The sequence below is a fragment of the Bison bison genome, unplaced genomic scaffold (assembly GCF_000754665.1).
Source record: "Bison bison bison isolate TAMUID 2011002044 unplaced genomic scaffold, Bison_UMD1.0 scf7180017864525, whole genome shotgun sequence".
Lineage (NCBI taxonomy): Eukaryota > Metazoa > Chordata > Mammalia > Artiodactyla > Bovidae > Bison > Bison bison.
This window is the reverse complement of record NW_011495076.1, coordinates 3,619,980-3,633,570: the sequence shown is the minus strand read 5'-3', so window position 1 is coordinate 3,633,570 and position 13,591 is coordinate 3,619,980. Positions and strand designations below refer to the sequence as shown.

Below are 13,591 nucleotides of genomic sequence, written 5' to 3'. Positions count from 1 at the left end.
TCTTCTTCTTCTTTTTTTAGAGCTTAAAATGATGAAATGAAACTAACAGAAAGTATTTCCTTTTTTTCTATTTTTCAGAAAAAACCACTGTCTGCAATAATAAAGGAAGTCTGTGATGGGTAAGTGTTACTCAGGATTTATCCAGGGAGCTCCAGGCACCATATTGAAAGGCAAATAAAATATTCTTGTGCAATTGTTAAATATTACTCATTAAGTCACTATTTGACTTGCCTCAAGACACCAAGAATTACTGTGTAATATTTCCTTGTCTTTTCTACCAAAACATTCTCTCTGTTTCTCAAAGAGTGGGAAGTGTAGAAGTCCTGATATGTGGACATTGGGATTGATCTTATTTACTTTGAAAAGATGTGGTTCATTCATCCTATTCAGCAGGAAGCAGTCTAAGTTCCCGAAGTCAAGTGCACACTTCATCTGATATAAAATGAGAAGACCACTCAGGTCCCCACAGAAGATAAAATAATTTAAAAGACAGATCAGTGGGTGGAACTTCACAAAGATAGTGAGCTTTCCTACTTCTCTTGGGCTGCTCTAACAATCCATGCATATGGAAGTTGCCTGAGGTTTTTTGAATTTTTAAGGCAGAACTATGAAGAGAATTTTACCTGGAATTTGTTTAAGACCTGCGATCCTTAAATGGACAGAGGAGACTGGCGAGTTAGTCTGTGGGATCACCGAAGAGTGGGACATGACTTAGTGACTAAACAACAACAATTCTTAACTGAAATGTTCCAGTCTACAGCAGGCATACTGATTGGGGATGGTAGACTACAGAGACAACTGAAATGTAACAATTATCAAAAATTTAAATAGCATTCATTTCCTTTGTTTTCCTCTTTCTGCTCCACTTACTCCTTCATCATAGGGAAGAATGGAACTTTATATTTAATGAGCCCTCCCTCAAAGCTGTGAAGATAAAATACTTAAAGGGTGAACAATAGGCTTGGAATAAGATCTTGGTCTCAGGGTCATGATAAGGGAGCTAAAGTCATTTTGTTCAAGGAACTGCCCTGTGCATATCTTGGGTACTGGCCCAGTTCCAATCACAGGGTGCTAAGTTCATCTAAGTCTATCATATGAACATGAAAATGATTCTTTTTTGTTTTTTTAATCAGCTTTTGCTTGCATTTTTCAGATGGTCCCTTGCAAACCATGAATACTTTGCACTGCAGCATGCTGATAGTTCAAACTTCTATATCACAGAAAAGGTAGGTCATCCACGTTATTTAATCTGGAACACTTATATTTAAAGGAAATTAAAACATAGCTGATGTTTTCTCTGCTCAAGACTAAACATGCTGGTCTAAATTTTACATCTCTCACGAAAACAGAGTCTGCAAAGCAACCAACCGCTACTTTAGTATTAACAAGGGGATATTTAGCCCATTCAAGAGTAAAGACCAAATATGTTTCTGTGTTCTGTTTTAGCAACAGCATTTGCCTTCTAACAGTGAATTTACTAATGATCTCTCTTCCTTATTGCTTGGTTTAAGTATTTATTTGATACTTAATGACTTAGTCAAGCTTTCCTTTCTCAGACTTTTTTTTGTTCCTCAGAATAACCTCTAAGCCCTGCTTAAAGTTATTGAAACAATGACAAAAACCATTTTGAAGGTGGCATTGTGTAGGCATTGAGTGTTCTGTGGTTCTTGGGAACTCTGCTTTTTCGTGGGTGATTTTAACTGGGAAAATTGGAAGTGAGAGAAGGATTGTGAATACTATAGTGGCTGTAGCAGAAAGTACAATTAATATCCTAGAGATTTCTGTGGAGAAGGGAAAAGTAACATTTATTGAGCACCTGCTGTGTGCCAGAAACTGGGCCCGCCTCCTTACATCTGTTTGTTGATTTCGTCCACAAGACTAACCTGTGGTGGAAACCACATTGGCTTTGGTTAACAGATAAGAAACTGAATCGGAGCAGTCAGGTGGCTTAGCGAAAATCTCAGGAGTGATAAACCGTAGACCAAGAAGCCAATTCAGATCTTTGTGCTTTTATCACTTTTCCTTTGGGGAATTCATGGAGAAGTTTAGTATTCAGCTCGGTTTTATGGAGAGCTCACTGATACGCGTAGGAGCCAAAATTGTCCTCATGGAGCTGATGGCCTTTCGGGTTGGTGGGGAGGAAGAGGATGGGTCTGTGAACAGTTTTCATCACAGGAAGCTGGCCAGCTCTGGGACAGGAGTGAATACAGAGTGCTCCAAGAAAAGGGAGAACTGGGTGGCCTGTGGCTCCTGGCTTGCTTTGTCCCAATCCTTAGAGCGATCTTCAGCTTCCCTGTGAATGAAATGGTGGTGGAGGGTGGAGGCACTAATAAGGGTCTGCCCCACTGTGACTGCCCTCTCTACCCTGAGGAGGCAACAAGTGTTCAGTCCAGCCTGAAGGGAAGACAGCCAGAGGCCTGAAAATGCTTCTTAGAAATTGCTTATTCTTCCCAGATGGGTCCTGGAATTTTCATAGCTGATCATGTTTTCCTCTGCACACTGATGGCCAGAAAGCTAAGAGTTTACATGTAGCCTAGATTTCCTGGCCTGTATTGTCTTTATTACTTGTACTTGTTCCTTTGATTTATTCCATAAGCACTCAATTTTGTGTCTTTCTTTTCTTCTTGCTTCACTTTCTTAAGATTTTTAATTTATTTTATACTTATGTTGCAGGAAGGCAGACCCCTTCCAGGGCCTGAAACTGGGCTCTTGTCTAACACTCGGAAATGAATTGTCCGAGGAGACACAGGCGCTGACAAAGCAAGAGACTTTACTGGGAAAGGGCACCCGGGTGGAGAGCAGTAGGGTAAGGGAACCCAGGAGGACTGCTCTGCCGCATGGCTCACAGTCTCGGGTTTTATGGTGATGGGATTAGATTCTGGGTGGTCTTTGGCCAATCATTCTAATTCAGAGTCCTTCCTGGTGGGCACACATCGCTCAGCCAAGGTGGATGCTAGTGAGAGGGATTCTGGGAAGTGGACGGACACGCGGTGTCTCCTTTCGACCTTTCCCGAACTCTTCTGGTTGGTGGTGGCTTATTAGTTCCATATTCCTTATCAGGATCTCCTGTCATAAAACAGCTCATGCAAATGGTTACTATGGTGCCTGGCCAGGGTGGGCGGTTTCAATCAGTGTGCTTCCCCTAACACTTATATAATCTGCATGCTATTTATGAGATAAAGAGGATGTAAATAAATAAAAGCTAAATGCTAGCAGTTGAATGTATTGTTTTTGATTCCTTTAAACAGAAGACTGTGTCACTTTACCTTGATCCACTTTTTAAAGGTAACTAAAATATTGTGACTTTGGGGGTATATTGGAAAAGACTGAATGGCTTTCTACTATTTAGGATACGATATGAAAAAATTTTAAATTATTAAGTGATAAAAATATAGGACAACAGATATTATAATAGAGTTTTTCAACCACCACCAATTAGTGGGAAGTGAAATCAATTTAGTTGGTTGCTGTAACATTAAAAATTAGAATATAATAAGAGTAGGCCAGAGTACATGACCCATGTTGTTTCTGAAAAACTTGGGTCATACATACACACACACACACATATAATACAAGTATTTTGTGCTGGTTTTATACCTTAGGTTGTGGCCCGAAAGGCACTGAGTCACAACAGCTCTGCCTTTGATAAACCATGTTGGTTTGTGTCCCCTGATGACTGTCCTGTCTCTGTCTTCATTGTCAGGAGACCTCAATTTATTGGTGATTGCTAAGGATGGACTTCGCAGACCAGAGAACATAAACATCACAGGGAGCATCTTTTTTAAATGGAGATTTCTCAGATCCCAACCTCAGAGACTCAGAATGGGTGGGCCTTAGATATGGCCTAGGATTTTACACTGTAAGGGCCCTCTGGAATTCTGATGCTGATACTCAGGGACCATTAGGAAGAACACTGCTCTGGGACCACTTTTCTGAAGACTTGGGGCCCCAGTGTCCCAGGCACTGTGCACCTTGAACAGAAGTCATATGCTAAGTTTCATTTAGGAGGGTGTTGAAGTACGGTCAGTTGTTAGAATAATTTAAAAATTCATATATTGCTTATACTTTTATTCTAACTAACATTAATATCTACTCAAAATTCAAACTACTCAAATCAAAAGGAAAATTATTTATTTCATTGGGCATGCTAGTTATTTTCTCTGAGGAGATCCTTAACATTGAATTTAAAGGGACTGCCGCCTAAATCTGTTATGTCTCCACTGCCCAATAGCAAGGATTCTTCCTTTACTAAAAGTTTAAGGAATGAGAAAGCTCGTTTTTTGTTTGTAAATAAAATGTCGTCACTCTTCCTCCTGCAGCTGTCTCTGGGCATAGCACATGCGTGTGACACAGAACTCGATGCACACAGGGCAGGAGATGGACCTTGAATCCTGGGTCCACAGGGGTCAATCTGAGCCACCTTCAGTCTGCGGTTAGGTCCATCTAGTTCTTTGCAAGTATTCCTAAAAATAGAGTCCATTTCCCATTTTGAAGTGATGTATTTAGCATCATCTTGGTTACTTACAGCCCAGTGAGTTGTTAGGCAATATTTGCGTTACCATGGTAACCAGTGACTAATTTTTGAAACTTGTGCATATTCTTAGTTACTGACTTTCCCTTGTATATGAAGTGGTTCCCCCTCCCACTGGCAGGGATAAAATATCACCTGTAATTTTAAAGAAGAAAAATTCTCCAGCTCTGGCAGGACAAGCTAACATATTCTGTAACTGACGGATGTTGACAGTCTTCTAAGATCCTCAGGAAGGCACCTCCCCTGCTTTTCTCATGTTATCCAAGCCCATTTTCTGAAATTGTCTTCATTTGCTTATTGGGCCATTAACTTTTGTTTTTCAGCACAAGGGAAAAAAATGTCATATTGTTGAGCAGCGTTCAGCAGAAGCATAGCATGCAAATGCTTAGAGAACATTAAGATTCAGCTATTTACAAGTTCAGATTCTGCCCCAGAAACTTTATATTTCAGAATGATGGCTCAGAGACAGAGAGAGAATACAAAATAAAAAGTGAATTGTGTATTTTTCAGCTTTATTGAGGTGTACTTGGACAAATAAAATTGTGAAATATTTAAGCATATGTCATGGTGGTTTGATATACATACACATTATGAAATGATGCTTATCTAGTTCATAACACAGGCATCACCTCTAATTATTTCTTTGATGAGAACATTTAAGTTCTAGTCTCTTGCCCTGTGCTGTGCTTAATCACTCAGTCATGTCCAACTCTTTGCGATCTCATGGACTGTAGCCTACCAGGTTCCTCTGTCCATGGGGATTTTCCAGGCAAGAATACTGGAGTGGGTTGCCATGCCCTCCTCCAGGGATCTTCCTAACCCAGGGATTGAACCTGGATCTCCCACACTGAAGGCAGGCTCTTTACTGTCTGAGCCACCAGGAATACTGAGCCACCAATACATCCAAGAATACTGGAGTGGGCAACCTATCACTTCTCCAGGGGATCTTCCTGACCCAGGAATTGAATCGGGTTCTCCTGCATTGCTGGCGGATTCTTTACCAGCTGATCTACCAGGGAAGTCCTCTAATCTCTTAGCACATGTCTATATAATACAGTGTTATCAGCTAAGTCATCATATTTTACATTAGATCCTGAGACCTTAGTCATCTTATAATCTGAAGTTTTGTACCCTTTTACCAACCTCTTTCTATTTCTACCAAACTTTCAGCTCCTGACCACTTTTTCTACTCTCTGTTTCTCTGCCTCAATGAGTTTGACTTTTTCTTTTTTAAAAAAATTCCACAGATAAGGGATTCCATGCAGTATTTGTCTTTCTCTGTCTGACTTCTTTCCCTTAGCATGATGCCATGAAGGTACATCCATGTTGATACAAATGGCCAGATTGCCTTCTTTCTTATGGCTAAATAATATTCTGTTGTATATTTCTACCACATCTTCTTTATTCATTCATCCATTGACATCTCTTAGGTTGTTTCCATATCCCGACTATTGTGAGTAGTGTTTCGATGGATGTGGGAATGCAAGTATCTCTTCAATATCACGTTTTCATTTCCTTTGGATGTATTCCCAGAAGTGGGATTGCTGGATCATATGGTAGTTCTGTTTTTAATTTTTTGAGGAACCTTTATGTTTTCCCTAGTACCTATACCAATTTACATTCCCACCAACAGCGTATGGGGGTTCCCTTTTTTTCCACATCCTCACCAATACGTATCTCTTTCTATGTTTTGTTTTTGATAATAGCTATTCCAGCAGGTGTGAGGTGATTTCTCATTATGGTTTTAATTTGCATTTCCTTAATGATAAGTGATACTGATTAGTCATATACTTGTTGACTACTTGTCTTTTTTGGAAAAATGTCTATTCACTTTCTCTGCCCATTTTTTAAAATTGGAGTGTTTTTTGTTTTTGTTTTTGCTGTGGAGTTGTGTGAACTTGTTATTTAATTTGGATATTAGCCCCTTATCGGATATATGATTTGCAAATACTTTTCTCTGTTTCATAGGTTGCCTTTTCATTTTGTCAGTGCTTTCCTTTGCTGTGAAGAAGCTTTTTAATTCAATGTAGGCCCATTTGTTTAAGTATTCTAGTAGAATTTGTCTTCTGAAAGGATAATTTTATAGAGAGAGAGGGCTAAAGTGGGTGGTCCGTTATCTTCATGGCAGTCTGATGATGCTGGTATTATTATCTCCATTTTACCATGAGCAAAATGAGACAGAGAAAGATTATGCAACAGCTTGTTTAGGTCATACAGATGGGCAGTGGTTGAGCCTCCAATCTACCTATGTCACCTCCTGGAAGGGCCCTAGTTTGTTTATGATGCCCCCCTTTTTTTGCTGACACTAGGCCATTGATCCTGATGATATTAGTAATTGCCTCAGGACAATAAATATAGGCTGTTACAACCTGTGAGCATTGGTTACCAGCTTTAGTCTGTGCGCATGTCAGACGCTCAGTCATGTCCAACTCTGCGACTCCATGGACAATAACCCACCAGGCTTCTTTGTCCATGGGCTTCTTCAGGCAAGAATACTGGAGTGGGTTGCCATTTCCTTCTCTAGGGGATCTTCCTGACCCAGGGATTGAACTCACACCTCCTGCATTGGCAGGTGGATTCTTCACCACTGAGCCACGCTATTATGACCTCCTTATTCCTTAAGAAGATGGCATGGAGGAAGTTATAACAGATAGTCTTCTACTCAGTAGAGATTAGCAAATACATTTTCATTTGCCTTTGGTCTGGATTATCTAAAATAGTATCATTGATTAATACTATATTTTTTAAGGAAATAGGAAAGTTGCCTTGTTATCCTTAACCCTAAGCATGCAGAGAGGTAGGTTCCCTGAAAGCACAGGGCGTGGTAGAAGGCACCTTTAGGAGATCATGTACTGGTGGACCCTTGAAGTTTTCTCACAGTTTCACAATGGTATTTGGTCCCCGTGTGCTAAGACCTACCTCAGAATGTGTGAAGTATAGTGATATACCTTGGCAGTATCTTATTTCCGGAAGTTCTTATTTTGTAAAAATAGAGATAGCCATGCCTCATCCAGACTCCTCTTTGAAGCTGGCCCCAGGAACCTTTGGGAAGGAAGTAGCGTCTTTGAAGGGCACCCCTTTTTAGTGCCATTCCTACCTCCTAAATGCTCTGGGTTCTCAGACAGGCCTTGAGCTTCCCAGAATCCCTGGGCAGACAGGGATTGCGTTTCTCTGGTACTTGTGTGTCTGACTTGGGTACGGAGACCACCTGATTATCGTGTGGAATTCAGTCCAATTATTGTGAACCATCAAGCTTTGGGCACTATAAATAGTTTAGTGAGATGAGTCCCTTTCATTCTGTGTATCCATGGATCTCAGGGTTTAGTGGGGGAGAAAACATTGAAGTGAGCACTGGTTTTGAGAAAGAAGAGGAAGGAATCAATTTATTATAGAAGAGAAGAGGGATCCAAAAAGGTCCTGGAGTGGGCTAACCATGTCTGATAAGAGATTCGAGAGGCTAATGGGAAAAGTACTCATTCAAAGACAGACATCTGCTTGTGTGTTTTAAGCACTTTGGCAGGTGAGCTGGGGCGTTAGTTGGGGGATGATAACAGCTGTCCGGAACATATGTTGGATCCTTGCTTTGTGGCAGGCACTAGGCTTAGCGCTTCACATGGGCTCTTTGTTGTGCTTGAGTCTTCACAGGAAGCTTGTGAACCGGGTTTTATTGGTACCTGCTCCATTCTACAGAGGACACAACTGAGGCTCAGGGGACGTCAGTAAAGATCAGGGATGGGCTCAGGTCTGACTGAAGAGCCAGGGTCCCACACTCGTGGGCCATGCTGTGGGACAGGCAGGAATCTCGGCAGTTCTCAACATGTTGTGCCGCAGATGGAAGTCACACCAGTTCTTGGTGCTGGAGAGGGAAATCCATCTTTCCATCCTCTCTTCCACCTCCCTAGCTTCCTCTACTGACAGTCCTCATTCTGCTACCTCTTGGTCCTCCAACAAGCATTTGATCCTATTTATATCCATGACCCAATAACCCAGTTGCATCGGCATTGCTGAAGAAAGTAATCTGCCTTAGAAATTCCCCAGAGATACACACATTACCAACAGAATTTCTTTTCCCATTGGGACAAGTTTGGTGAGCCCAACGGAGCTGGTTCCATCCCTGTGTGGGCAGCTTGGCTTTGTACAGAGACCGTGGGTGGTGCTTCTCAGCTAGGTTGGTTGACACAGTGCATGAGTCCCTACTGGTCACTAAACAGATTGAGAACAGGGGTGTCATGTGACTGGCTTAAGAACATTGTTGTGTAAACAATTTAAAGCATTAGAGATCTTTTGTAAACTTGGTTCATCTTTTAAAACTGTCTACAATATTGTGGAATTTAGGATATTATTGGGAAAGAATTGGGGAATTTTCTTCTATATAAGTATGATATGAAAAGTGTGAAATTGTTTTTAAATGATAAAATTATAGGTGATAGAGGTAATAGTAGGGTTTTCAGATCACTGGTCACCACTTGTTAGTGGGTGTTAAATCAATTTAGCAGGTTGAAGGAGCATTAAAATGGGTATAATAGGATAGAAAAGATCAGGGTGCATTACATGTGGTGTTTTGTGAAGCATTTGTTTTGTGTGCTTCATATGTAATATACGTGTAGTCTTATTTTTTATCCTGGGGTTAACAATGTTTGAAAGTCACTGAAAATATTTACGAGGTGGGGGGATTCACCTGGGAGAATACATACAAGTGCTGCATATTAAGTAGTTTAAGGAAGTTTCATGTTTGGAACGTATTCTTTGTTGAAGAGTGGAATACACACACACAAACACACACCCACACACCGACTACCATTGCCACCCAACAAAACACAAAGCAAACTGAGGCATGTCTTTTCCTGGGAAGCTGCCTCTCCAGTGGCTCCTGGGAGGTCATTTGTCCCTTCTCTATTGCCCCCAACAGCTAAGGGATTGGTTGATGCCTTACCCTAGCTGAGCCCCGCCCCCTTACATTCTCTCCTGGAAATCTGAACTTGAGAGGTGAGTTGGGCGATGGTGTTTGCTAGAACGGAAAGGACATATGGAGTCAAAACTACTGGGGTGTCAACGCGAATGCATCTTCCTACAAGGTGAACACCGGGCTGCAGAAAGGATTGAGACTTGAGATAGGTGGGGCTGAAGGCCTGTGAGGAAGCCAGAGGAGGGGGAGAGGCTTCCAATCCTATTTCCATTCTGTTCTCTGTTTTCTGTCTTCACATCCCTGTGAGAGGATCTGCTGTGGCATTTTCAGTTCTGCCCCTGAAACACTGTATGCAGGTCTCAGTTACTCTTGTTCAAAGAATTTTCACTGGGACAGGCGTTTTAATTTAAGCAAACCAGAGCCCAGGAATGTTGTAAATTTCCTAACCCAGCCACACATCTGTACGAGACATCCCCTTTTCTGCTACCTATGGTGAAAGATTCTGGATTTGTTCAATAGAAGCCACTGTGGCTGCCTCAGCAAGTTGTCCCTCAGCCAGGTGTGACCAGCATTGGTTGTGACCTGCTGATCTGGGGAAGCGCCTCCAGGACTGGCACTCAGCAGGCAGGGACGGGCAAAGAAAGATCCGGGACTGGCACTCAGCAGGTAGGAACGGGCAGAGAAAGATGTTCCTGCTTTTCAGCTTGCCCTGGCCTTTCAGCTCTTCTGAGGCTTCTGACTCCCAGTATTTCTCTCCTTTGCCCCATCTCCTGCCTTTCTCACACTCTGCTGCCTGTCTCCCTTTGATCCTCACTCTACATTCACATGTGCCTTGCTGCTGAATTCTTCCTTTTTTGATTTGTAACCGAACCTGACTTCTGTTACGGATGCTCCTTGCCCTGTTGTGCTTGTGTGCCTGTCACCAGTCTTTAGAAAGTACTGGACTCTTCTACACAAGCTGCTTGTCCTGGATCTACCAGCTCATAATCCAAGGCTGTCCAGGGAAAAGAGCCATGCATGCACGCATTTGAGAAAAGTAACTTGTACTGACCTCCTGTATGTGCCAGGCACTGTCCTAAGCTTGAGATTTTTTTTAGCATCTTAATTGAGATATAACTCATACACATAAAAACTACCATTTAAGTGTGCAGTGGTTTCTAGTATATATACAAAGTTGTACAGCACTTTATTTTTTAGATGGTAAAGCTGTGTTGTTCCTAGTCACGTCATTTTTAAGTTCCAATCTAGCAGCTCTCAATGTAAATATAGATCATGGCCTCAGATCTAGAGATGCAGATCCAATAGATCAAGTCTGGGGTTCAAATATTTTTAACAAGTCCAAGTGGTACCACCAGTGCCGCATTTGAACCTTACCCATTAGAAGTGTGAGCAGCCTCTGGACCTTTCTCTTTATTCCTGCATGCAATGTCTCGGCTGAAGAAAAATGCATGACCTAAAAGTTATCAGTTATGTTTTATTCAGGGGCTTTACTGAGGACAGGACACAGCTTCTCAGATAGCTTTTATCCAAAGAGATAAAGGAGGAACCAGGATATGTGGGAGTTTTTGCTGAAAAACAACAGCAAACATTTAGTCAAACATCAAAGATTCCTGCTACTCATAGAAAACCAGGCATCTCAAGTTAATGATTTTAGTGCTTTCTATGTTTGGGCAGATGCAGAGTCTGGACTCATTGCAATTATTCCTTAGATATGCATCTTAAGTATCTAGGGTCAGTATCCAGTTTTTTTCTCTATCCTAAATTGTCCTCAGGGCACGCCATGGAAACTGGCTACTGTGGCTGATGACTTTATTGGGGGCAACATTTGTTGTTTACCAGAATGGCAGGCAGTGTTTTTGGCTGCAGAAGAAAACCCATATTATGAATTCTTACCAGCCTGTAGTCCTGTGTGCTCCCTAATAATGGAGACAGCGTTCACTTGACTTTCACTGTTGCTGAGAGAGAATGAAGTCCAACCTTCTTCCTTAACCTGGCTGTCAAGGTGTGTCACAGTCTAGCCCCAGTCAACACATTCAATTTGCCTTCTTTTTCTTATTCTCTCTGCTTTAGCCAAATTGCCTTGATGTTCTCCAAATAAACTTTGCTCTGACTCCCCTGGTAGCTGTACTCACCTGCAGTTCAGTCCTGCCCAACCCCCCCCTACTCCCTCCTATTCTGTTTCAGGTACTAGATTAGATGCTGGGTATGAAGAGATGAAATGGCAGACTCCTTGCTTCTGGGGGAGGTGAGTCTTAACAAGGAATACACATGGGAAATAATGCCATTAAAATAACTGCCATTTCAGGACAGTCAACCCTTCTGTCCCTACCAATTCTAAATGATCTGAGCTGGAAGAGACCTTGGGTGCTTGCCCGAAATAATCTTCTCCCCAGTGTTGGAGATCAGTGTCTTCATTCAGTCCTTAGCTCTAAATCCCTTCCCTTGGCTCTGTTGTAGGAATGATTGTCTCTTTAGTTTATTATCTCTTAGATTCATTTGTTAGCTAAGCAGGATCTGCATCTCTTGACTGTTGCCTTAAAATGTGACTTAACTATTTGTGGGCTAATTTTTATCCCCCCTCCCACCGAGTTGCAAGTACTTTACAATCAAAACCTTCATTTTTCACCTCGGGGGCCCTGTACAGTGTCTCATGTGGTTCCTCGAACATATTCTGTAGGTATTCGAAGATTGCTTGTGGATTTTATGTGATGCATTTTTTTGTGTGTAAGATAAAAGGTACAATTAGTTGCTTAATAAATTATGTATGATATTGGTTAATTCAATTACCAGAATATGCACATACACTTTCAGATTATTCACAGTGGAGGAATCCTAGAGTGAATAAATGAATCTTAATGCTCCTCTTAAGAGTCTTAAATCAGTGTGACAAAGTTGGCTTTCAGTACTCCACCACTGATTAATTTTCTTTCCCAAAATAAGTATATACGTACGTACATACATACACACACATAATATTTATACTGTGCTGGATGTCGACTAAAATTTTTAAAGATTCGTGAGATTTCACAAGATGATGCTTAAATCCAGTCTATGGATTTCAGTACTCTTTCTTTAGAATCAGTGACCTGTTTTTGAGAACTCACAGCAATAGCTATGGGAAGGGAAAAATAAGAGACCCTCTGGTAACTCATGTTATACAAATAATTCATCATTAGGCAGATGATCAAACAGTAATACAGTTTTGTTGTAGCAGGCAACAATCTCTAAGAACCAAATTGTAGTTGTGACAGAAAATTTACCCCAAATTTTGTGATTTATTTTGTTGTTCAATTCTGAGAAACTGAGTTTTACTTTATTTCACCCTGGGGGATCCATTAATACTCTTGTGGCTCACCCATCTTTGGTTCTTTATCAGGGAGTTGACTCTGTTTGAAACAGTGATCACAGAAGAGCAGAGAGAATTCTAGCCTTAAATACATGCTTTAGAGTTTCCATGAAGGAAAACAGGGGCAATAACTTTGAAACCTTGTCAGCAGTTTCTGCCCACCCCACACACTCTTTTTCATTAAATGGAGGTGAGACAGGATAGTCACAGTCCACTGTGGTGCCACATTTTCCAATAACTAAGGAACAAGTGAATGCAGCTGTTTGTAGTTGGAATTATATGTTCATATGGTGAAAACAGGGCTTCCTTGGTGGCTCAGTGGTAAAGAATTGGCCTGCAATGCAAGAGACACAGGAGACGCAGTTTTGATCCTTAGGTCAGGAAAATCCCCTGGAGAAGGAAAAGGCAATCCACTCCAGTATTCTTTTCAGGAAAATCCCGTGGACAGAGGAGCCTGGTGGGCTATAACCCATGGGGTCACAAAGTCGGACATGACTGGAGTGACTAAGCCCACAGCACACATGGTGAAAGCAAGTCACTAAGAACAGAAGCTGTAGTGAGAGTCTTGGCCAATAGGAAAAGCACTTTGGAATTTATCCTATTGTGTTTGCTGTGTCTTAGACCTTTCAGTTTGGGTAACAAAACTGCCATAGACTGACTGTCTTAAAAACAACAGTTATAGAAGTTGGAAGTTCAAGATGAAGGCGCTGGTAGATTCAGCATCTGGTGAGGGACTGCTCCCTGGTTTATAGGTGGCCATCTTGTCACTGTGCCCTCCTAAGACAGAATGGGAGAGACAGCTTTCATC

The 13,591-nt window shown here is 41.5% G+C and overlaps 1 protein-coding gene across 7 annotated transcripts in view; it reads left to right on the top strand.

Moving 5' to 3' along the window:
* ELMO1 (engulfment and cell motility 1) overlaps nt 1-13,591 on the top strand; it is a 584,819-nt gene that overhangs the window by 139,253 nt on the left and 431,975 nt on the right. For all 7 annotated transcript variants that reach the window (XM_010831166.1, XM_010831161.1, XM_010831167.1 and 4 more), the window contains 2 exons: nt 79-119; nt 1,154-1,226. In XM_010831166.1, the coding sequence (XP_010829468.1) occupies nt 79-119; nt 1,154-1,226 (114 nt within the window). The remainder of the gene's footprint in view (nt 1-78; nt 120-1,153; nt 1,227-13,591) is intronic.